This window comes from Zootermopsis nevadensis, unplaced genomic scaffold (assembly GCF_977971745.1).
Source record: "Zootermopsis nevadensis isolate Lab colony 2312 unplaced genomic scaffold, Znev_1.0 Znev_ptg000027l, whole genome shotgun sequence".
Lineage (NCBI taxonomy): Eukaryota > Metazoa > Arthropoda > Insecta > Blattodea > Termopsidae > Zootermopsis > Zootermopsis nevadensis.
The window spans coordinates 6,315,998-6,343,545 of NW_028259159.1; the positions used below are offsets into that span (position 1 = coordinate 6,315,998).

Genomic DNA, 27,548 nt, shown 5'->3' on the forward strand with positions numbered 1-27,548 from the left:
CAATTATTTACAGTTCGCAGAGTTGAGTTTTAGTTAGTTGATTATTTAACGCTGGTCTATTGGGCACATAGTTCATTTATCGTTTGCTTGAGGACGCTGTATCGAAATTTCAAGAACTCACACTAAATGTCTTGTGCGTCTTGGCTGAGGGTTCGAATTTCGAAGATATTAATACATATTTACTTTCTCAGTTTCTCGCCAGTAACCGTACCATTCACCACTAGACATAATCCTATGTCTCCATCTTCCACATATTAACATATTTCCAGAAGACCAATTTTTATGCCATTGTCTCATTTCATTATCAGTTTTTCAAGAGGACACTACCCCCTTACCCCTAAAATCATTTGAATATCTTGTCACCACCATCTGATCTACTCGTCTAGCTCATAGCGAACGCCAAATGATTTATGGATTTTTGCCAGTTTACTTTTAAAGTCTTGAAAGTAACAATATGGACGGTTGTATATAAATAAGGTACTAGCTATCGCCTGACAGCAAAGGAAAAGTCGCCACAGTTACACGTAGATATTAAACAATCAACCCATTGGACGGCGGGGTGTTGTCATCACCAAAGCCGGAAGTAGATGGACACAGTTCAGTGAGGGCACTTCCTACTGCCCGTGTTTGGGGACACCGAGTGTTCAACACTTATTACGTAAGTTTCCTTACAAACTACATTCGTGGCATTATCTGTGTAAAAAAGGACGTACATAAAGCATAACTCGTAATTTATCAGTTTTCTAAAGAAATTACAAAGTAAAAAAAACAATATGTACATTGCAGCATGCCTACCAACACACAGTTCTCATTAAAATAATCAGTTTGTTTCAAGAAATTTTCGATATGGTGAATATAACGTAAAATTAGCGAAGTAACGCCATGTTTTCCTAACCTAACATTCTCAATAATGTAACATACTAATTTTAGCGCTTATTATGTCACAGGAGGAAAGAAATAAAAAAAGATGAAACATTGAAGAATACGAATTTTGAAAATACGAATATATTCTCACTGCACCTTCAACTCTATCTTACTATAAAAATTTGTGATTCCTCTTTGTCGTCAACCAATTTGTCGTCAAAAAATGACGTCATCAACAATGTCAACAGATATTTGTTTACACGGCATTGTTGTGGAACACAACAATGCCGAGTAAACAAATATAACGCTTCACAACAAAGAAATCAAAAAATATCAAGCCAGTCGCATTATCACTGCTCCAGAAGGAGCACTTAGCATTCTTAAATATTGACTGACAGTTTTCCTAAAACATCAGAAAAGTGAAAGAAGACGTTATCAAGTATTTGAAGTACCAACTCCAACAACTTCAACAAGGTAAACTGATACTCATTCGATATATTACGATTACGAAAACTATTATGAAAACTGACTTTATGATCGATTTTAAGACGAACATTTGCAGGGGTGGGGCTGGACGTAAAAAGTTGACCAACTAAGAACTGTTGGCCTCTGATCAGCGACGTAAAGAAGTAAAATATCAGATTACAGGAAGCGCTCCGAAAGGATTAGCCATCGTCGTCAAAAAATGACGTCATCAACAATATCACCTTATATTTGTTTATACACGGGGGTTAGTTTAGTTTCTTACTCAGGGGTTAAAATACTTGAATGAGACACTAAACTAACTCCCCTTCGGGACTAACCAAGGTTTGTTGCGTTTTACAAACTTGACCAATCCCCCCTAGGAGCTCCGAAAGAAGCGCCCTGCTCTAGTGTTAAAAAATTTGTAACTTTTAACATCATCATTTGCATGCATTTTTAATTCCACATCTGAACAGCTCCTTTGTTGATAACAGCAGCAGGATTAACGATTTCTTTTAACCAACAATAGCGACTGCTTCAAAATGAAGCCATCAAGGAAGCCATGACAACACTTTTCCAACTACATGTAACCGACTGGCGTTTACCAAGTCATATGACGTATCTCTCCTCACGGCCCATTAGAAGAACTTCGTTTCGTTATTTTAAACAGTTACGTATTAAGACTATAACAACAATGGTTACGATTGAAATGCGAGATTCCGTTTATCTGACACATTATCTGTTAGTCTGCATTGTTGTTATCTTCATGTTAGTTTATCGCATATGTAATTCTGCTGAATGACAGGTTCTGGTAATGGTAATGGGATAATTTATTTATTTATTTAGTGTTCTGTCTGACGACAGGTCCATATGAACAGGATCCTTCCATCCTTTTCTCGGACTGGGACCTGTTCATATACGTTCTTGGCAGATGATCCAGAAGTGGTTTGCCATTGCCTTCTTCTGTGTGTGAATGGAGTAATTGTTGGGATGCCACGGAGGAAAACTCCGTGTTGCCTAGACCACGGCCTTGCCCAACACAAGTTATAAATTCGGGCACCGCCGGGAATCGAACCCGAGACCCCCAGGATTACAAGGCCAGCGTTCTAACCGCTAGACCACCGTGGCTCAATGGGATAATACACACACACAAAAGCTTTGAACAATTTCATCAGACTTCGTGTTTTGTGAACTGATGTTTGTCCGTGTGATGTAGGTTGCTTATGGCCAGGAAAAAGGCTTGGATTTACTAACATCTTTAGTACGTGTTCTAAACAGGCTGTTCACCCAGCGTTTTAGGTCTTTGCCACCTGAATCAGTTCCTTTTTATTCGTTCCACATCATGGCATCTAAAATGTACATAAGATGTCGGCAGCCAATTGAATCGTTTCAGCAAAGCGATAACGTAGTCTGTCTACAGCGGAGCTCAAGGAGAAAGAATTTCGACGCCCTCGGGCTGAAAGCTCCAGCAGTCCCAGCCAGTTTTAACCCGATCCAAAACTAGTTTCGTGAAACGACCGAAACGCAATCTGCTCTACACGGGTCTGCCTCTGCTGGTTACGTGTGAATGCACTTCGCACTATTGAAACACGGGCCCCAACGTGTTTTCCGAACAGACGAAACGCCACTTATGCACGTATCGTTTTAACGATGCTTTACCAACTGGCTTTACGTAACTGCAGTACGTCGTATTGTCGCTGTTTTCATTGAGCAAATATTAAGAAGAAATAATTAAAATGTGTTAATGCGAACGACAAATTTAAATTTAAATCAGATTACACTTTGTAATTCTGTGGCCCCCTGAGTTTAGCGGTTCCCCTTATATATTTACAAAGCACTTATTTGATTTATAGTCTGAGTCTTAGATTATTTAAAGGCGCTGTTGCAAAGGAAATACATTCCTTCTTGTGCTACGCAACAATACAGTAACATTTCCAAGTCTTACTAGATTGCCTTCCCACATAAAAGTAAAAAAAAATGCTATTAAAAATAATTTAATAACGGAAAGTCAAACGAAGATGCTCGTTTGTTTGCCTTTTTCAATATCGTAAACCTTCAGAGCCCAGTGAAAATTTTATGTGCCATCTGTTTTAAAAATCGAGAACTCTTCCTTAAACAGCATTAACCATGTAATGGTGAAATCTTGTGTTTTCTTTGCGGTACGGACTTGTTTCTTAAATGATATTTAGAGGAAGTTCAGGCTTCATAGGGTAGTCAAAAAGTATGAAAACGTAGTACAGACATCTTTGTTTTATAAATAAAAATTGCTGAATTTATTGATTTATCTTGTTATTTAACGACTCTGCCGTGGAGAGAGAGAGCGTTAAATGAGATGGAAAGACAACAAATAACATCAAGATAGCGGACATGTGAGATGTGAACTCGATTCAATTACGTGGAGCTTCTTAATTTTCAGCTATCTGGGAAAAATAATGATTCTTGGTTCACTTATCGACGCTTTTACAAATACATATGATTATTTTTAGTGCAAAAATCATAAACATAAGACCAATAAGTTGTATAATTATTACTTAATAATTTACGCTTGTTTCTTAACGAAGGCTGAAGAATTTCAAGCAGGTTTTGTTCCGTGACATAAGGTCACCGTTCATAACGGAACAGTTGGCGGCATTGTTAAGTAACCCAGGTAACAATCTACGACATCTGAAAATAACAAAAGCGTTTTCCATTGCGTGCTGAAATACGGCACACTGCCTTGTTCGCCACTTGTAAAATGTGTGCGAGGAATAACCTTCAGTTATTATGGCTACACTGCATATGCAAACGTCAAAAGGGCAGGAGCTGGTACCAGACAAATGAATTTTATCAAGCGACAGTCTAAAACCTAAAAGGTTCTGGCACGTTATTAATCCACAACTAATTTCACTAACCTACTAACAGTGTCGTTAAATAAGCCATATGCAAAATAAATACGAAATCAACGCCACTGCACCTAAATAACCTAAGAATCAATCAAACCAAATACGCAATCCATTCCTAGAAATGCAGTAAAGATTTTCGGTGTAAATTTATTATAATTCTGCGTTCATGCAAGGCGCTCCTCAACTAGCTGACAGATGGACAGACAAGCGGAAGAACGTAGTAGTTATTTTTCACGTTCAATTTATTATTAAAAGCCCACAAAACTGACATCGGAGACAAGATTTTGATACACCGGGTTGTAACGTTTCACAGAAATCTCCACTGATACAACAGCCACATGTTTCCGCCCTGAAGCTGTTTTTGAGTTTTATTTTGTCTCTGGAGGTCTTTTAGTAACGTGTTTTTGCTCAGGCTTTCGAATCTCCGCAGATGTCAGTCATCCGAATGTCCTAACAAAATGTACACACACGCGTTGAAACTTAACACACTGCAGATAACCTGTACTGAGTGCAAAACTAGCTTTCTTCGTATTTATTTAAATGTTTCCCACATTTAAAAACATTTCAAAGCAAATACGACAGAAATACATGGCTTTGGGGCTTCCTTACGCATCAACACACAACTTACTCTCCTTTTCCGAGCGAATCTCTAAAATATTTTGCGTATCCCTAACGGGTTCAAGAACCATAGTGCGTTCTGCTTACATTACAGACGACAGCCTCAAATTAGCGTACAAATGCAAGAACAAATAAGAAACTATCAATATTCCGGAAGGGTTAATGACTACCCTGACTAAGAAATTTCATGATTTTCTCCAGTCTTTCCAGTACAATACAGGGACAGTACTTCAGTACAGGCCGCGATCAAACCTTTACCAGGATGAGTTTGAAGTTGATAGCCTTCTGGAATATTTTGCGTACGGCCTCCATCACCAGGGCGATGAAGTAGACAATACACACCTCCGAAACGTCAGTAAACTTCTATGAGACTACATTCCGGAAGGCTGTCATATTCATTATCTCCTCTCAACCGATGACATATAAGCTTTGCAGCTGAAATGGCGTCGCTAAATGCCTTAAGAATGAGGCATCTTTACATTTTCCTCCACACTCTTTAGTCTGGTGGCCTTGAAGCTGGATAATACCTCCAGCCAGTGCTTCGACCACCTTTCGTCCTCACAAAAGAACACTCTGTTAGTGGCCAACTCTGAGTGAAGTGATTATTTGCGTTGTTACTGAAGTAGTCAGAGGGATAATAGAGGGAGAATTACGAAGGAAAACGATGATTATGATCTTCTTGGTTTTGGCGCCATGTAGACGCGTCGACAAATAGAAAGCAGAACCCAGAGCACCATCATCCTCCCTGAAGACGTCACATCTAACACACGCCTTATTCTAGAAAAAAAACAAAACAAGAAAACGAGCATCGTCGTAAAACAAATGCGTATTAAATATGATGTATGTAAAATCTATGTCGTGTCCAGTTGGCTTATGCTTAAACAATATTAACACTTTTAAAAGCTCAGTCGTAACCATGTTTCCCACCTACTTGGACAATAAAAATCTCTTGTAGTTTGTATTTATGGGTTTTGTATTATTCTCACTGCAATCAGCGATTATTTCCTTAAACAGCGTTAACCAGTTGATCTTTGTAATGGTGAAGTGACGTGTTTTCTTCGCGGTACGGGCTGAATTCTTATATATCATTTAGACGAGCTTCAACTCTCCCAAGTTCCAAATTGCCACTGCAAGCTTCTCATGCAGCCCTCCCGATTTAAATTAATCAAAATTTACCCCCACCCCTTAACGCCGTCAAAATTTACCCCCCCCTCCCCTCAGTAGGAACTTCTAAATTATGTATTAAACTTCCAAATTAATAGTCTCAGCTTTCGCTAATACAAAATTTCAAAATTCCGTCTTTTATGCCAATCATCACACTAACGCCTTCACTCTTACTTTATCCTTAACAGAAGGACGAGCGGGCATTGCCTGGGGACCTTCTAATTATAAGATGCTCTTTCTCCCCCCCAGATATCGAAGTGTCTCTCACTTCTCCCCCACCAATTTCCTCTTTCTCTCTCTCTCTCTTCAACTCTCTCTTCAAAGGGTTCTTTTTCCAAGGCCAATATCAAAATTCAAAATTAACGCAAAGACCCTGATCAACTTCCCCCCTACTCCATTTCTTAACCGGTCCTGTCTCCTTCTAAATCCCTTGCCCTTATTAAACCTATTCATACCAGAAAGACGAGCGGGCACTGCCTGGGAACCTTCGTAGCCCCAAACCAACTTTATTTATAACAGTAGTGCCTATCGCTACTTCCCCTCCCACTTTCTCTCCTCTCTTGTTTTCAAATGTTTAAAGAGAAGTAATCTCGTAACAAGGGATTCTAAGGGACCTACCTGGACAGAAATGGACTTACATTAAGACCTTTTGCTGTGCAGCTGGAGCTGAAATATTTCGTCATGCAGACAGACAGCCATGACCTTCACAATGGATATTTTCAGTTCCGTTTGTGTGCAGAACGACCAAAATCTTTAATAAAAGTTATTGGCTAGTAACATGTTATTTAACGACAGTGGCTAAGTAAATAACAGAGGTCAGGAGAACTGAATCGGAAAATGGCAGAGTCTGGCTTTGGACTGACGTGAAGTTTGGTGCGGAAGTCACGGTGTATCCAAGGTTAAACACAAGTTAAGATAACATTCATAACATGAGCACAAAGTACACATTAGAAGGAAGCGACAGGAAAATTAAATAATAGACGGATTGCAGAAACAGACTACATTCGCTAAAACTGGAAATTACGTTCTTGATTAAACTGAATAATTATACTGTGATTAACTACTTTCTTATATTAAACAAAATTAAATTAATGCGCAATTTTACACTTATTAAAATTGGCGAAGTCAAACTAGACACTGTATGAAACAATAAATACCTAATCAATACTAAGGCTTCGATGTTCACTGTTATGCCTGCAACGAGAAAATTAAACGTGGGCCTTTCACCTATTTAACCCTTTGAAGAGAGAGTTGAAGAGAGAGAGAGAGAAAGAGGAAATTGGTGGGGGAGAAGTGAGAGACACTTCGATATCTGGGGGGGAGAAAGAGCATCTTATAGCTAGAAGGTCCCCAGGCAATGCCCGCTCGTCCTTCTGTTAAGGATAAAGTAAGAGTGAAGGCGTTAGTGTGATGATTGGCATAAAAGACGGAATTTTGAAATTTTGTATTAGAGAAAGCTGAGACTATTAATTTGGAAGTTTAATACATAATTTAGAAGTTCCTACTGAGGGGAGGGGGGGGGGGTAAATTTTGACGGCGTTAAGGGGGGGGGTAAATTTTGATTAATTTAAATCGGTAGGGTTGCATGAGAAGCTTGCAGTGGCAACTTGGAACTTGGGAACCATCTCAGCATTTGCTTGAAGACAGAGGAAAACCAAGGAAAACCTGTGTCGAGATGGCCGGTCGCAGGACCTTCCGGGTGCGCACTGACTACTAGCCATCGGGAGAATTGTTTTTTGGTAGAAAGGTATGTGGTGAAGTTGACGTTTATGACGATGTGACTTGTACATATGAGACGTTTGTAATTACCATCAAGTTTAGATGTAAAGTTGATTTGCAGTCTCTATTTACGTATATGCAGAATAGCTCTTGAAGCCAAAGCTCGTGTAAATAATATTTAAGAATTCAGTCCGTACCGCGAAGAAAACACAGCCCTCCACCATTACAAAGATCAATTCGTTAACGCTGTTTAAGGAAATAATCGCTGTTTATGATGAGAACCATAGGAAACACATAAATACAAAATTCTGTGTTACTTATTAAGTAGTTTTTGCATATGTTTAGTACTGGGCTATGCGTGTACTCGAATTGCAAGAAATCAATAAATTAATAAATTAAAACAAATCATAAAATTGTCTAATATTATGTTCAAGAGTCGAAGCGGTTTTAATAACCGCTCAGAAGCGCTGTGAACGCGCCAAAAGACGACCTTAAATATGTGCAATGCATTAAGCTGGCTGTTTTGAACACGATAATGAACCACGGGGTTTCTTAATCAGCTGTATGACTTATCAGCTGATCAAAGACTAAGGTAAGACGAAAACCGAATCAAAATAAACCTTTTTTTACGACAGAAAGAAATGGATTTTCCACGTTGGCAGAATACAGACAGATCCCCGAAATTAATTACGAAGAACTCGATTGAACAAGAAACGACAGACGATCATTTAAGAGGACATTAATATTATTGAGGCAATTCTTAATGTACGTATTATCAGCCAGCGAAACGAACGAAGACCTGGGTGACAAATTAGATCCGGACAATCAGAAGCTGTAGTTCACCTCGACCTGTCAATTGGCCCGTGAAATTAGGTAACACCCAGACTCGAACGTTTGACGATTAACGAACATTTCACGACATAATCGAAAATACAGAATACTCTATTTTAAACGTTTTTAAGGCGTGACTGGTACAATTTTCACAGCACTGTTATATTTATGGGGAGGTCATGGCCCGAAAACGGGACCGAAGCACCATACATGGTGATTATATTTATATTAACGACTTGCTTCAACAATCAGTAACTGTGAATTTTGTATTTAAATCTCTTACAGAGCTGTGATTCGCATGTAAACAGCGATTATTTCCTTAAACAGCGTTAACCATTTGATCTACGTAATGGTAAAGAGTTGTGTTTTCTTTGCGGTACGGACTGGATTCTTAAATATTATTTAAACTTCGGCTTTAGAAGATTAAAATATCTCCACCAGCACCTCTTTCGAAAATGTTTATATCTTTATAGGGCCTGCGATTAGCAATAACCAAGATGAAATCCGTCATGTACATATCTTCTGTTTCGAAGGACGTTAAGAAGTCAGGTGACCTTAATGAATTATTCGTCACACCAGTCACACAAGGCACGGGCAAGGTAAAAGAGCGAGAATGTGACACGGTAAGTTTTGAAAACAAAACAAATAACACAAGCCGTGACTGTAAAACGGCATGGTAGCCACTACAACAAAGAAAAAACACCAGTCACAAAGCAGCATCAGAGGCGAGAAGATGCTCTGATATCGCGCGCAGATAATCGTCAACAAACTCCAGTGCGTTTCAAACTGGCTTCGGAAAGTGTTAATATTTCGTACTATCAGTGAGCAGTAAGTTTGTTACTGTAAGGTTACGATCTGTGCACTAAGCAACTACTGGGAATAACATTACTTTATAAAGTGTGCCTGCAAGCGTTTTGGACAGAAACTTCTTGCCTGATACAGGTCAGTTTGGAAACAAATTCAGAACTAGTGTAAATGTAGTCTAAGTTAATGTAGCTTTTAGCTTTTAGTTTGGGTGGTCTAGCGGTTAGAACGCTGGCCTTGTACTCCTGGTGTCTCGGGTTCGATTCCCGGCAGTGCCCGAATTTATAACTTGTGTTGGGCAAGGCCGTGGTCTAGGCAACACGGAGTTTTCCTCCGGGGGCTTCCCCGGTTTCTCCGTGGCATCCCAACAATTACTCCATTCACACACAGAAGAAGGCAATGGCAAACCACTTCTGGATCATCTGCCAAGAACGTATATGAACAGGTCCCAGCCCGAGAAAAGGATGGAAGGATCCTGTTCATATGGACCTGTCGTCAGACAGAACACTAAATAAATAAAAAAAAATCTCCTGCAAAGCCGTGAACGTCGCCTGTTCTGTTCGTGGAGGTAAAACCACAAAATGCGTTATTGTATCTGTTATGACAGACGACAGATAAAAGTTCCGATTTATTTCGTTTCTATGGCATAAAAATAAATCATGACGATTCCGAAACGGGCACTAAGGAAAAAAAAAGAAGTTTTTCTCGAAAGTTTCGGTTCAACAGGAAAACTGACGATGTTGAACTTATGGGTTGTGACCTTGCGGGGAGAAATCAACGTTTCGGAGAAAAACATACTGTCTCCGTCTTTCACCGAAATCCTTTACAAGTCCAGTCGACAGCGTCAAAACCGATCTACTAATCTTATTATTGTTTCAGTTCTATCTTCAGCACCTTCGAGTATCGGCAACTTCTTCGACAACCATGTAATGCATGTAGTCGAAACAAAATTATACAGGGGGTTAAACAATACAATAATTTGCATTATCTACCGGAGAAAACCCACAGGAAGTAATTGGTTGGGTGGGCCTTTAGAGCTTTCCCAGACGAAGGGGAGACAAATAAAACATGTCCCTACCAGGAATCGAACTCAGGTCGTCCAGCCAGTCACATTTCTCAATAATATTGCGTAAAAACGTGACAGGATGAAATTTCAGGTTCTTACATTAGTTAAGTATAAAGATGAGTCACTGTGGGAAAATGTGCTGTCTAGTCTGGTAGATGACCGACGTTTCAGAAGAGCTTATGCCTGCCTCATTGTTTGTTTTCCTTATTCCAAAGGATTTGAAAAAAAAAATACATCGTGCCCCCTTGCCTCGTCTGCTGCTTTACGTACACGTGCCACAAATGTTATTAAGTCTAAAAGTCTAACTTAAAATATAAATTTTCAAAGTAAATACTGTGTCAGACACAAGGTTTTTGCAAAAAAATAAATTTAAAATAACACTAAACTCTATAGTAGTTCGCATACATTTTTAATAATATTTATATCTGAGAATATACTGTGGTAATTTGTCATTTCTGAATACGTACTCTCGAAACTCGGCTGTTACTTTTGAAAAATAAGCCGCTGGACAACCTTGACGTTGACTGCATGTAATGTACTCTCTTTTCTGTTATGACTGTCTGTCAGTAGGAGTTCGTAACTAGTAACGCAGTTATGGCTGATGTTTGTTGCCATGGTTTCGTAATTAACACAATATTGTTGGAATGAGTTTGCCCTTTCGAAATAAGAATGAAATTCAATCACTGACGAGTGCCTAGATTTCAGAAAAGCAAGTTCACGTAATTATCTAGCAAACACCAAGCACTGTGCAAACACTTTAAACCAGTCGGAGCAAAGCACCGTCATTTAGTATCTGGAGACATACCGCACTGTGTACTAAAACGTTTAGCTCGCATTTATTAGTCAAGGTTTGATTAGTGGTGCTCAGATCGAGACACGAAATTAATATTCTTAACGAGAATCGAAGTAAAGTGGGAAGCCGTGGCCAATTTTCACGGGGGGGGGGGGTGAGTCTGAAGACGGACATTTTCGTAAAATGTTATATTTTATAAAAGTGCTGCTATCATTAATAATCTTTTAGAGGCAATTCTGAAACTTGTTACGAGAACGTCGAAGTCAAGTCTGATACATCGCGTTATTGTACCGATACGAACATGATAGGAAGAAGGAAGGGAAAAGATACGAAAAGTATAAAAGAAATGAAGAAAGATGGTGGGGGATTAACATATGAAATAAATAATTCCACAAAGAATATGAACAAGCATTATGCTTCTTATTTGTAGGCGAAAGTACTCTCTGTCCGACGGAAAATAAAAGGTTCACGCGAAGTAACGCCGTTAAACAACATACAAATGGAACAAACAAACAAAGAAACAAACAAACACGCAGTTTAACGAACAGAATGTACCTCTCCCGTGTGTTCTACCACAGACGTCACGCGGGCCGTTAAAGTAAACGAAACTTGAATAAAGGTCACAAAATTTTCACTGCGTCATGCACGAGATCCAATCAACCACGAACATATTACAGCCGATTGTTAGAGCTTAAAATTAATTTGTGTCGTCTAGAGGCGGAGAGCGGAAAGCGACACTTTTCGTGTTTACACAGACAACAATAAAACTATTATGACAGTTTCGTTCATCGTTGGCCCTTTTAAGGGACGCTGCTTATCATGGATTGAAATCTGAACGTCTCCACTTTATTTAACGACGCTTGTCAGTAGTTCCGACTACACAGCGGCAAACGACACGATTATTAAGGTTATGGAAAGAAATAATTAATTAGTATTCCAGAATTTTCGCGGAGGAACTGAGAAAAACCTCTGCGAACCAAGATCAGAATGAGATCCTCCGGCACAAGAAGCAGAGAATCACGACGTTTCGATAAGCATGGCGGCAAGCAACTCTTCAGCTTTGCATTTAGAAGTAATCCACTTCGAATACCGACCAGACCATAGGCTGTCCTACAATGAATGTGTTCATCGTTCAATCTATTCAACTGATTTTCGGGATATTATCATAGGCCACGACCTTATGACTCTAATAAAACTCTTCATCTCATATCACGCTACGTACATACTGCAGTTGAAACAACGTCGTTAAATATAATATTCTAACAATAATAATACTTTCGCTAATGACACCGACCTTGATTCGCCCTCCCCTCTCGCGCAGAAGGTCAAGTGGAGGGGGTAGATAGGGAGGGACTTTACGTGACACGAGATGTTCATAACGCTGTACAATCAGAGCGCCTACTGACCTCGTTTAGGCTACACGCCACACCCAAGTGACAGTGAAGTTGTCGTCTATCACGGCGATGGAATCTACTGACTCTCCTATAAAAATAAATCGCTAACATTAATTCCATTTATGTGAAACTAAGCTTTGCACAAATGACCTATTTCATCACACCCACTCAAAGCGCCCAAGAAATGGGGATCGGAAATGTTTACTCCGGATAGGATATAGGAGCTTCTCAACGATTATGTAACTCATCTTGGCCTATCACGTTCATTAAACCGCCGTCCTTAGAAGCTGATCTCAGAATACTTTGCTACAGTAAAAAAGTTACCTTAGGAGATGTTGTTAGGTGACCTCGATAGTCCTTTCTCTCATTCGCCATTGAAACAAGTTTTTCCAACATGTAAACAGGCCTTAAGAGACATGAACAATGAGACGCATAAGGACGACAGATAATGAAATAATTGAATTGAAATACGTTATTAGAATCGTAATGTTTCTGTTTTTAAGATCACTAATTATATGGGCTCTCACACACAAATGAGAGAATATATTAAGGGAGCTTCAAAACAGGTTACTGAGGAAAATATCCGGACCCCAAGACAGAATAACACGTAAATATCTACGAAAAATGTCTGTATTTATTACGTACGTCAAAAGTGTTATTCTAAGATTTTTACATTAGATATTGAGCATATTCGCGTTTCGAGGATGTTGTATGCATACAAATACATTTTTAACGAGACTTACATAACTATGGAGGCGGTAGGACTACGTAATTAGGAAAGTGGCTCTGAATAGTTTAGCTATTTGCTTTTATTATATTTGTCAACATACGTCATCTATGTTGCATTGTACGTGGAAACAACATTCGGAACTACGATAGCCTTACCGTATCTGTCGCTAAAATTTCGGAATTAAGTCCCACTTGGGTCACGTCTGCATTGTCGATCCAGTGAAAGCATAGTCATTGGTAATGGCCGAAAACTTGAGAAGCCAATCCTAGGGTCTGGCTTCATCCCTAGTAACAGGAAGAACGGATAGTTTCGTCCTTGAGGTCGCATAGAAAAGTTTCGTGTACGCATGTCTGGTTGCTGGCGAAGTAAGTGGACTGCGTTGTTAAGTCAAGTAGACAAGATAATCGGTCGGACGCCTTGAATTCATTCAAGTCGTGTCCTATTTCAGTAGGGAATTGCTAATAAAATGTCCGATTAATATACTATTGTCAATGCAGACTTCAGGTGACGGTGGAAGGAAATTAATTAAATATGTTATGAAGTATTTAATTTGGCAAACACGTAAATAAATGAATGGAATTGAATATTGTACATTTATATAATTAGTTCATTTGTTTGTTTGTTTTTCATTTTAATGTTTCACTTTTAGGCATATTATTTAGCTCATTTACTGTTCATTATTTTGCAATAAATTAATGAATTGATTTATTATCATTATTATATTGTACATTTATATATTTAGTTCATTATTTGTTTTTGTATGGCTATGTTTACTTTTATTATTTTTTTGTATTGTTAGTGCTTGGCTGTTATTGGCCTTTTTGGCTGTTGCCAAGCACTCAAATAAATGAATTGAATTGAATTGAATAATTTACGATGTTTCTCAAAAAAATTTTTTTTTTGTAAGGCTTCCAACCCACGGGCATAAATTTATGTCAGTGCAGATTATTATTTAAGCCCTAACAGCTGTTTACGATTTTCGTGCAAAAACCTGACGACAATTTTGTCCGAGTTTACTTACAGTTTTAGTGTCAGTCCTTAATACGGCCTGTACGCGCTAAGCCACATCGATAACAGTCACGTGACTTCGTAAGCGACGACGGAATGAATGAACCGGGAGGGAGGCCTCAAGTTGATACCGCACTCTTCTTGCAGATACCTCTCAGTGTGAGGCAAACATGGAGAAGGGAAACAAGTTTGTGGACCCTATGGAGGCGCTGTTCACACCTCCGCCCCATAAGACGAAGATAGAGGCCCTGACATCCTTCTTTTACGACAGCGACGAGGGATCGTGCCTCGGCAGAACTCCAAGTCAATGGCGTAAGTACACAGAAGTGTAAAAACAAATAATACCTAAAGGCGTTTGTCGGCTTACTTAAAAAAAAAAACATTCCGTCTGAATGAGAAATGCGGGCGAAATTTTGGTCGGAAAACCTTGAAAGTAAGACCTAGGCGTAAACCGGTTCTCAGGAAACAGGTAGGAGGATGTGGAATGGAGTCATCTGGCTCAGGATAAGGACCAGTGGTGGGCTCTTGTGAATACTGTAATGAACCTTCGGGTTCTATAAAAGGCTCCGAGTTGACTGACTACAAGTTTATTAAGGACTCTGCCCCCCCATATGGCTAATCGTAAACCGTGTTTGATGACATTTTTTGTTTAAATCAGGTTGTTGTCCCTCAAGAGATCCTGGAGTTTTCAAAGATTCTATCCAACTATTTGCGACGAAAACTGCAAACCCTCTTGTTGTTAACAGGTGACCCGGTCGGTATCCGAATACAGATCGGACAAATCACAGTAATGAATATTACCCAAATATGAAACTGAGATTCAAAAAAAGTAAATTGTAAACAGACTGATCCAGACAGCGAATTCAATGGCCGACAGGAAAGTATACGAACGCGTATTTTCCGGGTATGTTCTTAGTAATTACCGCTTTATTTGAAAGACTGTTAACTTGACTCAAGTACAGGCAGAATACGCGTTAGAATTTTGAAACAGATCTCATGGATATTTTTCTTCCCCACAAGTCCGGATCGGGACTGAGCCCCATTCAAAATCGGACCCACGGGTTATTGCCGGCTCCTTCCACGGAGTAACCGGAGTGTGGGGTTGACCAACCACCTGTTTTCTCACTGCCTAAGTACGCGTCGAGGTTGTCTTGGCGCTGTAACCTTCGTCTCTTATAGATTCATACTTTATTTAATTTTACTTACGATTAATCCTTTTTAAATACGAACTTCCGTCTATTTTTTTTTTAAAACATTCAGTCCGTACCGAAAAGAAAACAACTCCTCTCCATGACAACTATCAAGCGATAAATTCTGTTTAAATAAGTAATTCTGAGAATCGCACAAAACCGATAAATACAATCTGTGGGCCAAATGCAGATCGTGCAGTACATACAATTACCAATCTGATTTAAAGGGTTATACCCCTCCTTTGATTGGTAAGAGGCGATATTTCATAACAGTTCACATTTATATTTCCGACTCTGATCCAGCATTCAATTCCTGGTCTATTTTTAATCATGGAGGGTGCCAGAAGACGTGGTGGTAGGCCAGTGCCTAAACCTGAGTAGTACATTCTGCAGAACGCTACAGAGTAGTTCGAAGTACATTCTGGGGAGTACCACGCCAAGAATACACAAAGGTATCCTGGAAATAGAGCTTCACGCTTTCTAGATCTGGACACGAGATAGCAGTGAGTGGTCAGACTTAAGCTCCGGCCGCTTTGCCACATAATCCACTGAAGAGGGCTTTCATTGCACTGGCCTTGCCCTCGTCGAGAATCAAACTCCTGAAGAAGTAACTTGGCACTTGTTCTGGCTGAGCAAGCAGGCAAATGACGTGGTACGATACGTGCCGAGGACGACTGGTATACCCTCGATCCGTAACCTCGTTTACAAAAAGGCAACACGATATTGACTATGCTTGTACTTCCAAGAACACGTGCTGTAAGGGGGGGGGGGAGACCAAAGGTGACTTTTCATCGTTACATAATTATTGCGAGAGGGGGGGGGGGTATAAAACTCAAACAAATTTTATATACCAAAAGCACAAACCATGTACGAAGAGAAATGTTGGCAGACATTGAAATTAACTTATTCAAGGAATCTATCCTTTCGATTTCCTTCTTTCTTGTATAATTTCCGTGATTCCCCCCCGGGATTCCTCTGTCTCTACTTTTCCTCCTGCTTTACATTCAACCTTTTACTGATCCCTCATTGTCCATGTAGTCCCCGGAAGGCATTTAATAACAATATGCACATGCAAAGTCTGGTATTTTAGAAGGAAGCGATCTTGAATTTTCTAAAGTGTTTTTTTTCTTCTCGGAGTTTACCTCTAGGGAGTAAAATTAGCAACAAAAAACTTCAGTCAGAAAAGACAGTTCTTCGGTGGATGTTACAGTCGGACACAAACAGACGTCATTTCCTTCTTTCAAGATCCTGCTTCCTTTACGTCCAAGTTACTATCTTCAACATTGAAGAAATTCATATCTGACACAGATATCAGCAAATAACATGGCGTCTGAGCGACCGATACGAGCGTCTCTTCGTTAACGCTCACAGCAGACAGAAGTCTTGGCTACGCTTTCCTGAAAACATTCGTCTAAGTTCAATTCAAGCAGTCGAGTCCACGGTCAAATTCATTTCTAATTACTAGTAAAATTGTGACGTCACCAAAAAGCCAAGTTGTTTGTTGGTATACATTTTACGGGGAAAATTAGTTATCGTGTGTATCGGAATATCCCGCAGAACACGCTGTACGAGTCCGACAGTCGTCAGTCGTTACAAAAATGGTTTTGCCCACTTTCATTACGTCACTTCCTTATTAACATTCTGTCACTGTTACTACACACGTACGACACTGCCCTGAAGATCTGATTCGGTGACCCTACAATGTTTCTGCAGTCAACAGTGTCAAGAGGAGAGGACAGCCTACATTACGTACATATTAATTTAACGCTGCTAGTTCAGTTACTTGATTTATTTAATTCCTTGCATAACTCCTGTTCATTAAGATAAGTTAACAAACAGTACTTATGCAATGAACTAAAGACGGATTTATTTATTCATTTATCATTACTTATTTTATCACAAATTATTTATTTTAATCCGTCTTATCACAATATTTTATTTTAAAATTTCTTATAATTAAGATAATAAAATATCATTGATGTTCCATATCGATTGATCGATTTACATTTCGGAACATTTACATTGTTCCGAAATGTAAATCGATGAATCGATATGGAACATCAATGATATTTTATTATCTTAATTATAAGAAATTTTAAAATAAAATATTGTGATAAGACGGATTAAAATAAATAATTTGTTATAATATTCACAATATGACGCAATTACAATAACTTATTTTATCGTTATTTATACACATATTTACTTACACTGCTTATTTAATTTTCTTAATTATCTGTGCGTGCATGTCATTAATTACATATTCAGTTCTCATTAACTAATTTTTATTGTTATTTTACTTGAAGCTTACTTAACGGCGATAATGAATAATGATATAAGAACGTCGAAAATCTAAGAGAAAAACGGAAAACATCAGCCAGTTTATCACCAGACAGAATCAAATCTAAATATTACCTTTCCAGTTTGAAACATTTGTTAACTACCGTTCAGTGAATTCGCTCCATTCGGACACTGATCTGGTCCAGATAACAAAACAGTGATGCAACAGAAAAAGATACCCACACAAAGCAGACCCTGGTTCTCACCAAGTTTCGGGCATTTTTTTTTACCATAAAGTTCTTATTCATTTTCCAAAAAAAAAAATTACATTTCTTTTCTCTGTGACTATCAATTTAAGTGGGGCAAACCCTAAATTGCAAAGTTACGTAACAAAAAAAAAATATCACCGTTACAATCAACGGGAATCCGAAGATGGCTGTCTTCTGCGTTGTTGCACCGTGTAGTCAGATACATCGCCCTGGTGATGGAGGCAGTAAGTATATCTGAAACGTCTACCAGACTACACGACGCAACAACCCGAAGACAGCCATATTAATTTTCGACGCCGTGAGAACCTGAAATCTCATCATTTAAAGACGGTTCAATTCAGCCCCCACGAATCTGTTTCCTTGTTACAATCTGTCCTTCCAAAATTCGTTTGTTTCCTTAACAGGACAGATCGTAATTAAAGAACATTTGTTCTACTTGTAGCCGCTGCTTCAAAAAACCCACTCACTTCCTGCATCACTGAATCTGACAGACCAACGAAGAACGAGGGTGACCGAGTAGAAAAGCAGACAATCACGACCCACGAGATGTGAAATAGCAGAGTGGATAAATTCACTAAATGAGGAACGTCATAATTTGTGCCCTTCATGAAATACTGTTCCAGAGAAGAGTCCCGGCTGAGAACATCTCGGATTTGCCAGGCACATAGATATTTCGGGATACGAACACCGACCTTAGACTTCGAATTAGTGACTGACTCTTCATTAAACACAGGCCTATATTATTTTTTTTTTATTTAGTGTTCTGTCTGACGACAGGTCCATATGAACAGGATCCTTCCATCCTTCTCTCGGACTGGGACCTGTTCATATACGTTCTTGGCAGATGATCCAGAAGTGGTTTGCCATTGCCTTCTTCTGTGTGTGAATGGAGTAATTGTTGGGATGCCACGGAGGAAAACTCCGTGTTGCCTAGACCACGGCCTTGCCCAACACAAGTTAAAAATTCGGGCACTGCCGGGAATCGAACCCGAGACCCCAGGATTACAAGGCCAGCGTTCTAACCGCTAGACCACCTCATCTTATTATTTATTTAGTGTTCTGTGTGACGACAGGTCCATATGAACAGGATCCTTCCATCCTTCTCTCGGACTGGGACCTGTTCATATACGTTCTTGGCAGATGATCCAGAAGTGGTTTGCCATTGCCTTCTTCTGTGTGTGAATGGAGTAATTGTTGGGATGCCACGGAGGAAAACGCCGTGTTGCCTAGACCACGGCCTTGCCCAACACCAGTTATAAATTTGAGCACCACCGGGAATTGAACCCGGGACCCCAGGCTTACAAGGCTAGTGTTCTGACCGCTATATTACCCACATAAAACAGCTTGTCTACCCACAATTTGAGCGACTGCTCGTTTAAGTTACGTGATAAGTTACCTTATCTGGGAGATTTGTAACGTTACACGCCATATAAGATAAGGGGGCCTGTAAAATGTTTGTCTGTGTGTGTCTGGAGTGAGAAAACAAAAATTTTCACTCACAAAGTACAGTGTTCATCATCATTCCACTGAATCTATCTCGCAAGACAGATAAAAAAAGGGATTTCACGACTTTTTTCATATTTGAACCATTTAAAACGCGTACCACGAGGCAGTCATACGCATGCAATACATTGTCGCATACATACCAACATCTGGGCCGATTTCGAAAAAAAAATCATCTCCATGAATAAAGGGGTTATAACTAACTCCACAGAGAAGAGTTCTTCACTCGGTTACTCAAGAAATTCCCCACCATTTATGGAGCCCGGATTTGCATTATTGTGTTCACAAGGGCCCACCACTGACTCCTATCCCAAGCCAGATGAATCAACTCCCCACCCTCTGACCCTAATTCCGTAAGATCCATTTTAATATCATCCTCCCATCAACCTTTATCAGCTCACTGTACCCTGGTATTTACTGTGAACTGTATCTCTTCAAAGACATTTTGTGCCGTGTGGCATCTCGCTGAATTGTGTTAATCAGACCATGGACGTAAAAATCAAAAACTGAAGTCTGGTATAATCCCTACCAGTTATCAATCCGTGAACGCTCCATACCCGTGTTTCACCGGAAGGCAGTTGACGGGATTCATCAACTGGAGTCGTCACAATGCTGGCTGGAACCAAAGTAAGAATGTTTCGTTGATTTTCAGACATCAAGACTGATACGAAACAAAATTGGGGGTTGTTTCTCTGTGAGTGATGAGGTTAAAAATGTAAAAGAAACCACCCCCACCCCCTCTGGGCTACTACATATTTCTTACCTTGTAAAACGACGTACCTCAGTTCGTAATAAACAGTTTCGAATCTTTTTCTGCAACTTTGTACATTTTAATGGTCTTTCAGGAGCCACGGTGGTCTAGCGGTTAAAACGCTGGCCTTGTAATCCTGGGGTCTCGGGTTCGATTCCCGGCGGTGCCCGAATTTATAACTTGTGTTGGGCAAGGCCGTGGTCTAGGCAACACGGAGTTTTCCTCCGTGGCATCCCAACAATTACTCCACTCACACACAGAAGAAGGCAATGGCAAACCACTTCTGGATCATCTGCCAAGAACGTATATGAACAGGTCCCAGTCCGAGAAAAGGATGGAAGGATCCTGTTCATATGGACCTGTCGTCAGACAGAACACTAAATAAAATATAATAATGGTCTTTCAGTTTGTTCGTTGCGGATAAACTCTTTTGTTACAAAACTAATCGACACAATCCACACGGATAAATTATTTTTATATCCTCACTATTATTCATTCGTATCATGCGCTTCACAATAACCTAACCTAACCTAACCTAACCTAACCTAAAAGACGTGACGCTTTAGAGACGACGCTCGTCGACAGAAACTGATCCTCGTAAAACCAGAATGCGTACATATTAATTAACAGTTCATAACAATTTGTACTATTCTGCTTGCAGTCCGGGTGTTTCTGTTCTATCTCGTGTTCTACATATGGCTAGCCGCTTTCTGGGCGGCTTGCATGTGGGGGCTACTGCAGACCATAGACACCGACACCCCTACATATGTGCTGGATAGCTCCATAATTGGAACGTCACCAGGTAATGTATTACAAAGCCTGCGTACACATTTCTACGTGCCACTGAATAACGAAGATGTGGAATGAAAAATAAGTTCATGATTAACAGATCAGATCTGCCCATAAACACGGACGGCCCACAATAAAATGACCACCTATAATCAGTTTATCACCAACAAGGCCAAAATTTCTGGGTGACAGAAAGGAATCCAAAATCCAAAAGTATATTCCTGAAAGGGGCTAAATTTCTGGTTGGGGCAGGGATTCTTCTGCTCATCATACTGCCTGGGGGGGGGGGTTTCCAGAACGTAATGTTGACCACTCACCCCATATGCTGCAGAGGTAACTAAACTTTTCATAAAGATAAACACTGATGATGGAGGCAGCAAGGGGACCTCTGAAATGCTGCTAAATTTCTACCAGATTACACGGCGCTATAACCGAAAAGACAGCACCAATGAGAACCTCAAATTCTACTTAGTAAACCTTCTACCTTTGCCACATTCATGGAACAAAATCTGCCAGAATCAAATTCACAAACAGAAAAAGTATAACAACATTTTGATGTGGAAGTTCCACGATAAATTAAGGAGATAATTTAAGTTTTAACCCATTCAAAACAAAACTCATCTAAATGGTTGAGAATCCAGTCCGTACCTCAAAGAGAACACCACACTTTACCATTATAATGCCGTTTAAGGAAGTAATCGCTGTTTGCTAAGAGAATCATATGAAATGTACAGTAACAAGATTTTATCTCGCATGTGTGTAGGTCTCGCATCCCGTCCAATGCCCCCTGAAGGACGTGAAAGTATATTGACTTACGCCAAAGTCAATAAGTCATGGGTTACACCCAATAACTGGATACCAACGGTGGATAAACTCCTGGAAGGTATTACCGAGTTACATTTCTTACGTTTTTTAAGCTTTGCTTCAGTTCTGCCAATACCAGGACACCTCATCCTTGCTAATTGACTATACGCGGCGATCCTCTTATTACAACTCCAAAGAGCCTCTGCAGTTAATATATTATCAGTATCTTTGTATTTATCTTGCTTCTTGTTTTGTATGGGTGCGAAACATGGTCTCTCACTCAGAGGGAGGTTCATAGATTGCAGGTGTTGAGGAGGATATTTGGGCCTAGGAGAGAAGAGGATGGGGCCTGGAGAAAACTGCGTAATGATGAGCTTAAAAATCTGTACTCCTCCCCCAATATTGTCAGGGTGATTAAGTCGAGAAGAATGAGATGGGCTGGGCATGTAGCGCGCATGGATGGGGCAAGAGGTGTGCACCGGGTATTGGTTGGGAAGCCTGAGGGGAAGAGACCTCTGGGGAGACCTAGACGTAGATGGGAGGATAATCTCAGGCGGGATCTATGGGAGATAGGAGTTGAAGGCGACTGGATTTTGTTGGCCCAGGACAGCGTCCGGTGGAGGGCTTTGATTGATTCGGTGATGAACCTTCGGTTTCCGTAAGCCATCTGGTTGGTTGGGTCAACTATTTGGGAAACCTGAAGGGAAGAGACCGCTGGGGAGACCTAGACGTAGATGGGAGGATAATCTAAGGCGGGATCTATGGGAGATAGGAGTTGAAGGAGACTGGATTTTGTTGGCCCAGGACAGGGTCTGGTGGAGGACTTTGGTTAATTCGGTGATGAACCTTGGGATTCGGTAAGCCATCTAGTTAGTTATCTTTGTATTTATCACAGGATTGTTCAGTCGGAAAAGATTAATGGGACAGAAACTGATCATGGCCTTGAAGGACGATACCATCAGCGTCTTTATACGGAAAATCATTGAGGAAGACAGGTCAGGAAAGCTGACAACTTTTTCTTTCGTGTCCGGTACACACCATTGGTGTGCACTGGTGGTTAGCAGGATTCGCGACCCATCAGTACATTGGTTGGATGGATCGGGACACCTATTGAGATTCAAACTATAAATCTCCCGAGTAAAATGTTCTACTATCGCGTCTGAATCATTCTCGTGTTTCAGAATATCAGACCACACTCAATAACACACAGAAATGCAGCTACAGAAACAGCAAAGAGGACGATAATTCGGTGTGTGACGTAGACATAAATTCTTGGGGAGACTGTAAACCAAATGGCAGCTTCGTCTCCAACATATGCATGTACTTCAAGATCAACAAGGTAAGCACATGACGACACACGCAAAAACTATAATTCACAGCCAATAAGGGATTAACCTGAGACGGAATACCTTTTTAAATCTTTAGACTCGACTAATGATAGTATTATTTGTGCGATAATTTGGGATTTCGGGCCAAAAACTTCCATGTTTGTTTAACATTTGTTCTGGATTTGTATCCAGTACGAACACAGTCCAAATATCAGCCAGGTACTTGCTATCCTGATGAATATTTTTCATAATTTTCCTCAGACACTCCATGGCCCCTTTTCCAATTCTTTACCTATTTACTATCACTATGACCTCCGAAGTTAAAATAGTATCATTAAATAATTATATAATCAAGACGGATGAGATGAGAGGGGCACGCAAAACTTTGGTTGGAAAGTCTGAATGGTAGAAATCAGTCTGAAGACCCTGGCATAAACGGGAAGATAATATTAAAATGGATCTTAAGAAAACAGTGTTGGAATGTGTAGACTGGATTATCTGGCTCGGAGTTGAGGGGTGGGCTCTTGTGAACACAGTAATGAACCTTTGGGAGGAAAATTTCTGAGTATCTGAGAGACTTGAGGTCTCTGCTATGTGAAGTTTGTTATACACGGTCTGTTATGGATTAATAATGCCATGTACAGGAAGTTTTTGGTTGGTTATTTTACAATATTGCCACGGTGGTCTAGCGGTTAGAACGCTGGGTTTGAAATACTGGGGGTTCGATTCCCGGCGGTGCTCAGATTTACAACTTGTGTTGGGCAAGGCCGTGGTCTAGGCATCATGGAGTTTTCCTCCGGGGGCTTCCCCGGTTTCTCCGTGGCATCCCAACAATTACTCCACTTTCATCATCATCTCGCAAAAAAGGGGGGACACAGGAGGAACGTTAAATACAAGGGATATACAATAAGTTATAATGTTTATAACCTAATCATGTCTCTTTATTGTAGGTGTTTGAATGGAAGCCAGATTACTACAAAGAACTGGAATCCTTGCCAAAAGACATGCCTGATGACCTCAAGAATGTAATAAATAACACATTTTTATCATACCCAGAAAAAGTAAGTGTCAATTTGTGCGCTACTCAATTAACTTGTCGCCATGCAGAGGAAAGGCAAGCGACAATGCAGATATGAAGTATAAATACATGGTCATTCAAGAAGATTTGGATGGAATCTCTGATACAGATCTCATTCATCATATAACTGTCACAGATTAGACTCCCTGGCGAGTTTAGATTCATAATAAATTCTCATGAATGAATGAAACAATAAATCCTTTAGACACGAGGTGCTCCTCCTCCTGGAATTCGTGACGAAAATGTTTATTAATTACAGTTCCCAAAAAAGAAAAATCAAACCTCAAGACAATTCCTAGCCCTGACAACTCTGTCCATCCGTGCATCTGTTCATTCCACCGGGCATTTCAGCGTTCATCATGCACGAAAAATTATTCAATTAAAATATAAAATAATCTCAATTATTATACATTTGATAATTTTGTACGACAGTGTCACTCACATTTTGGTAGAGTCCGACCTTTTCCTTGTTGTGAACTACTACCACCTTGTGGAAACCATGAGTAACCATCAAATTCTATTCCCTTAAAACCCTAAGGGCTTGTGTATTTATTAGCGTTACTTTCAAAGTACTTAATTTTCCGACATATCAACTGTTATTCGATGTGAGTAAAGTTATGAAATAATAAACGACTTCTAATTTTCAGAAGAATAAAGTCTGGCTCAGCTGTGAGGGGAGACATGAAGCCGATCAGGAACATCTGGGACCTGTTAGGTATTTTCCAGAGCAGGGATTTCCCGGTTACTTCTACCCATTTCGTAACCAAATTGGTTTCAGGAGCCCTATTGTAGCTATGCGCATTTTGGAGCCCAAAAGTAAGTCATGTATCTGATTTCAGATTGTAATTTTAAAAATTGCATAGGTCATTTTTGGAAGTCTTAAATGTGAAATAATGAGTGTCATAAGTTACACATTTTTAAGTGTCAACCAACACTACAGACCCACTTAATGGTACCTGCACCTTGTCGTGGTCGTGGGGCTTGAGTACCTCAGTGACCCCAAGAGCTACTAGTAGGGCCTCCCTAGCCAGATTGGTCGAGGGGGAGAGGTCAGACTAAGACAGGTGCCCTGGTCCTCCAAGTTGCGGGTTCGTCGCAAGGCAAACAACCTTACGCCGTAAAAAGGAATATGTTTCGAAATCTCAATCAAAGCCTCGGACAGACAGACCTAACAGAGGACTGAATGGAAGAGGAGAATTGAGGAGGCCATGGACCGAATACGGACCAGAGAGCCATAGAAGAAGAACCAATACTACAGATCCATGTGTGGGTTTTATGTGCCACATATGTTATGGTGAAAGAAATATGTGGGTATGACTTGTGTAGTTTTCTGACAATAACAGTTACGATTGTGCAAAATAAGACACATGATCACAATTTAAAAATGTGTAGCTTATGTATAGTTAAAAATGTATTTCACATGTACGACTTTATACCCGAAGACAACTTAATAAGTTTGAAACACGTTCGATAAAATCTTCTTAGGTAACAAACCCTGTCAGTCGCGGAAAAAAGCCCAAGGCCGTGGCCCACGCAGCTTGTTGCACCGAGAAGATTTTATTGAGTTCAGGCACCATGACAGCTTGACACTAATTACGCACAAATGGAATCTAATGTCTCAAATTTTGTTCACAGCCGACGTTGTGATCAACTTGGAATGTCGGGCATGGGCGCGAAACATCGAACACGACCGCAAGGAACAGTTAGGAATGCTTAATTACAAGATAAAGATAGCATGACGAACTGGAGAACTCGATAGATCAACGTTAAATACTATGTATTTTTGTGATAGAGCAAATCACCTTCACCATTATCATCATAAACTGATATTAAATGATGGGCCCTTTCTATTAAGTCAAACTCGTACCTTCATACATAATTTTTTGGCATGTTTTACGATATATATTAACTAATGATGTATAAATTTATATGAATGCTGGAAACTTGTAGAAAGTAAATGTAGATAATGATATAACAGATTATCACATACTGGTCAAGTTATGTTGACCAAACTATACTCCTTCACTTAATTGTGTCTGTCCACAAATGTATACAGCAATAACCGCACCAGTTGGAACACATACATTTCTTTAATCAGATCACTTACTAAAATTCTTTTGTCAATTTTATATTTGGTTCAGACGGATAAACAAAGATTATTACTTTACACAAAGGCCACTATCTGAATAAACAGGACCATACAGGCCAAGACGAGTTTATTGGCTCAACACCACACACCCTTATGAGCCGGGATAGCTCAGTGAGTATAGAGACTAGCTACGAGCTGGACGACCGGGGTTCGATCCCCGACGAGGGCAGAGGATTTTTCCTCTAGCCTCTGCGTCCAGACCGGCTCTGGGGCCCACCCAGCCTCCTCTACAATGGGTACCAGGGATCATTTCCCGGGGGTAAAGCCGGCCGGGGCGTGATGCTGACCACTCACCCCCCATCTAGTGCCGAGGTCAAGAAAGAAAGGAGCTATACCTCCACTCCCCCCAAGTGCCTGTACGGCACGTAGCGGGACAAACTTTTACCACACCCCATTCAAATGTATGGAATGATCAACCGGAATATTACACGACTGAAATATCTTCATAAAGGGACCAACATTTATTTAGAAGCATTTGTAAATATGTGTAATAAAATAGTTTTTGTTGGACTGTAGTCTTCTGGATTTGGACACCATGTAGTGCTGTATGTGGTTATCAATGTTTTGCAGGAATGTACTGCCTCAATCTTCTACCCTGAAGACTACACGGAGTTGTAACACAAAAGAACACAATCCAAATTTTCGATGCTGTAAAAATGACAAATTTCATATAGTTCTTGTAGCCTGATATTTTTCAAAGCACCCTTCCACACAGTAGCAAATTTACAGACGTGCTAGTAGACGTTAACCTAAGTTTACATAAATGTTGTTCATACGTTGAAACAAAGACTGTGAAATACTGTGGCATTGTTCCAGTTACTATTTGTCAATAAAATTACCATCTGACAAAACACGAGCCAAGTAAAGATAAAGCTGTCTCTGGTGCTTCATTAAGCACCATGCCATGCAGATGTAAGGATGAGTAAAAGTTTAGGCATCACACATTCTTAACCTTGACACTATGTAGAGGCGAGTGATCGGCTTCCGTCCCCTCTTTAATTGTAAGAAAATAACCCCAGTACCCATTAGATAGGAGGCTGAGCCAGTCTCGACGTTACGGCTAACAAAATAA

At 40.0% G+C, this 27,548-nt stretch overlaps 1 protein-coding gene and 1 long non-coding RNA gene across 4 annotated transcripts; one reads left to right on the top strand and one right to left on the bottom strand.

The window, feature by feature from the left end:
* Window positions 1–3,360: 3,360 nt before the first annotated feature.
* Window positions 3,361–14,484, bottom strand: LOC110839852 (uncharacterized). Of its 2 annotated transcripts, none has more exons than XR_015537288.1 (2): window positions 14,349–14,484; window positions 3,361–5,603 (listed from the first exon to the last, which is right to left on the bottom strand). It is a non-coding gene; the product is annotated as an uncharacterized LOC110839852 (long non-coding RNA). The 2 variants fall into 2 exon arrangements; XR_002546662.2 differs by lacking the exon at window positions 14,349–14,484 and adding an exon at window positions 10,878–11,714.
* On the top strand, window positions 13,674–26,986 carry LOC110839850 (sodium/potassium-transporting ATPase subunit beta-2). Of its 2 annotated transcripts, XM_087356599.1 has the most exons (8): window positions 13,674–13,692; window positions 14,483–14,647; window positions 20,990–21,130; window positions 21,881–22,000; window positions 23,103–23,260; window positions 24,200–24,310; window positions 24,978–25,143; window positions 25,963–26,986. In XM_087356599.1, the coding sequence occupies exons 1-8, from the start codon at window positions 13,674–13,676 to the stop codon at window positions 26,064–26,066; spliced, it is 984 nt and encodes a 327-aa protein (XP_087212725.1). In that variant the 3' UTR covers window positions 26,067–26,986. The 2 variants fall into 2 exon arrangements, with proteins under 2 accessions (XP_087212725.1, XP_021940080.1); XM_022084388.2 differs by lacking the exon at window positions 13,674–13,692 and having other exon boundaries at window positions 14,506–14,647; window positions 24,975–25,143.
* The last annotated feature ends 562 nt before the right edge of the window (window positions 26,987–27,548 follow it).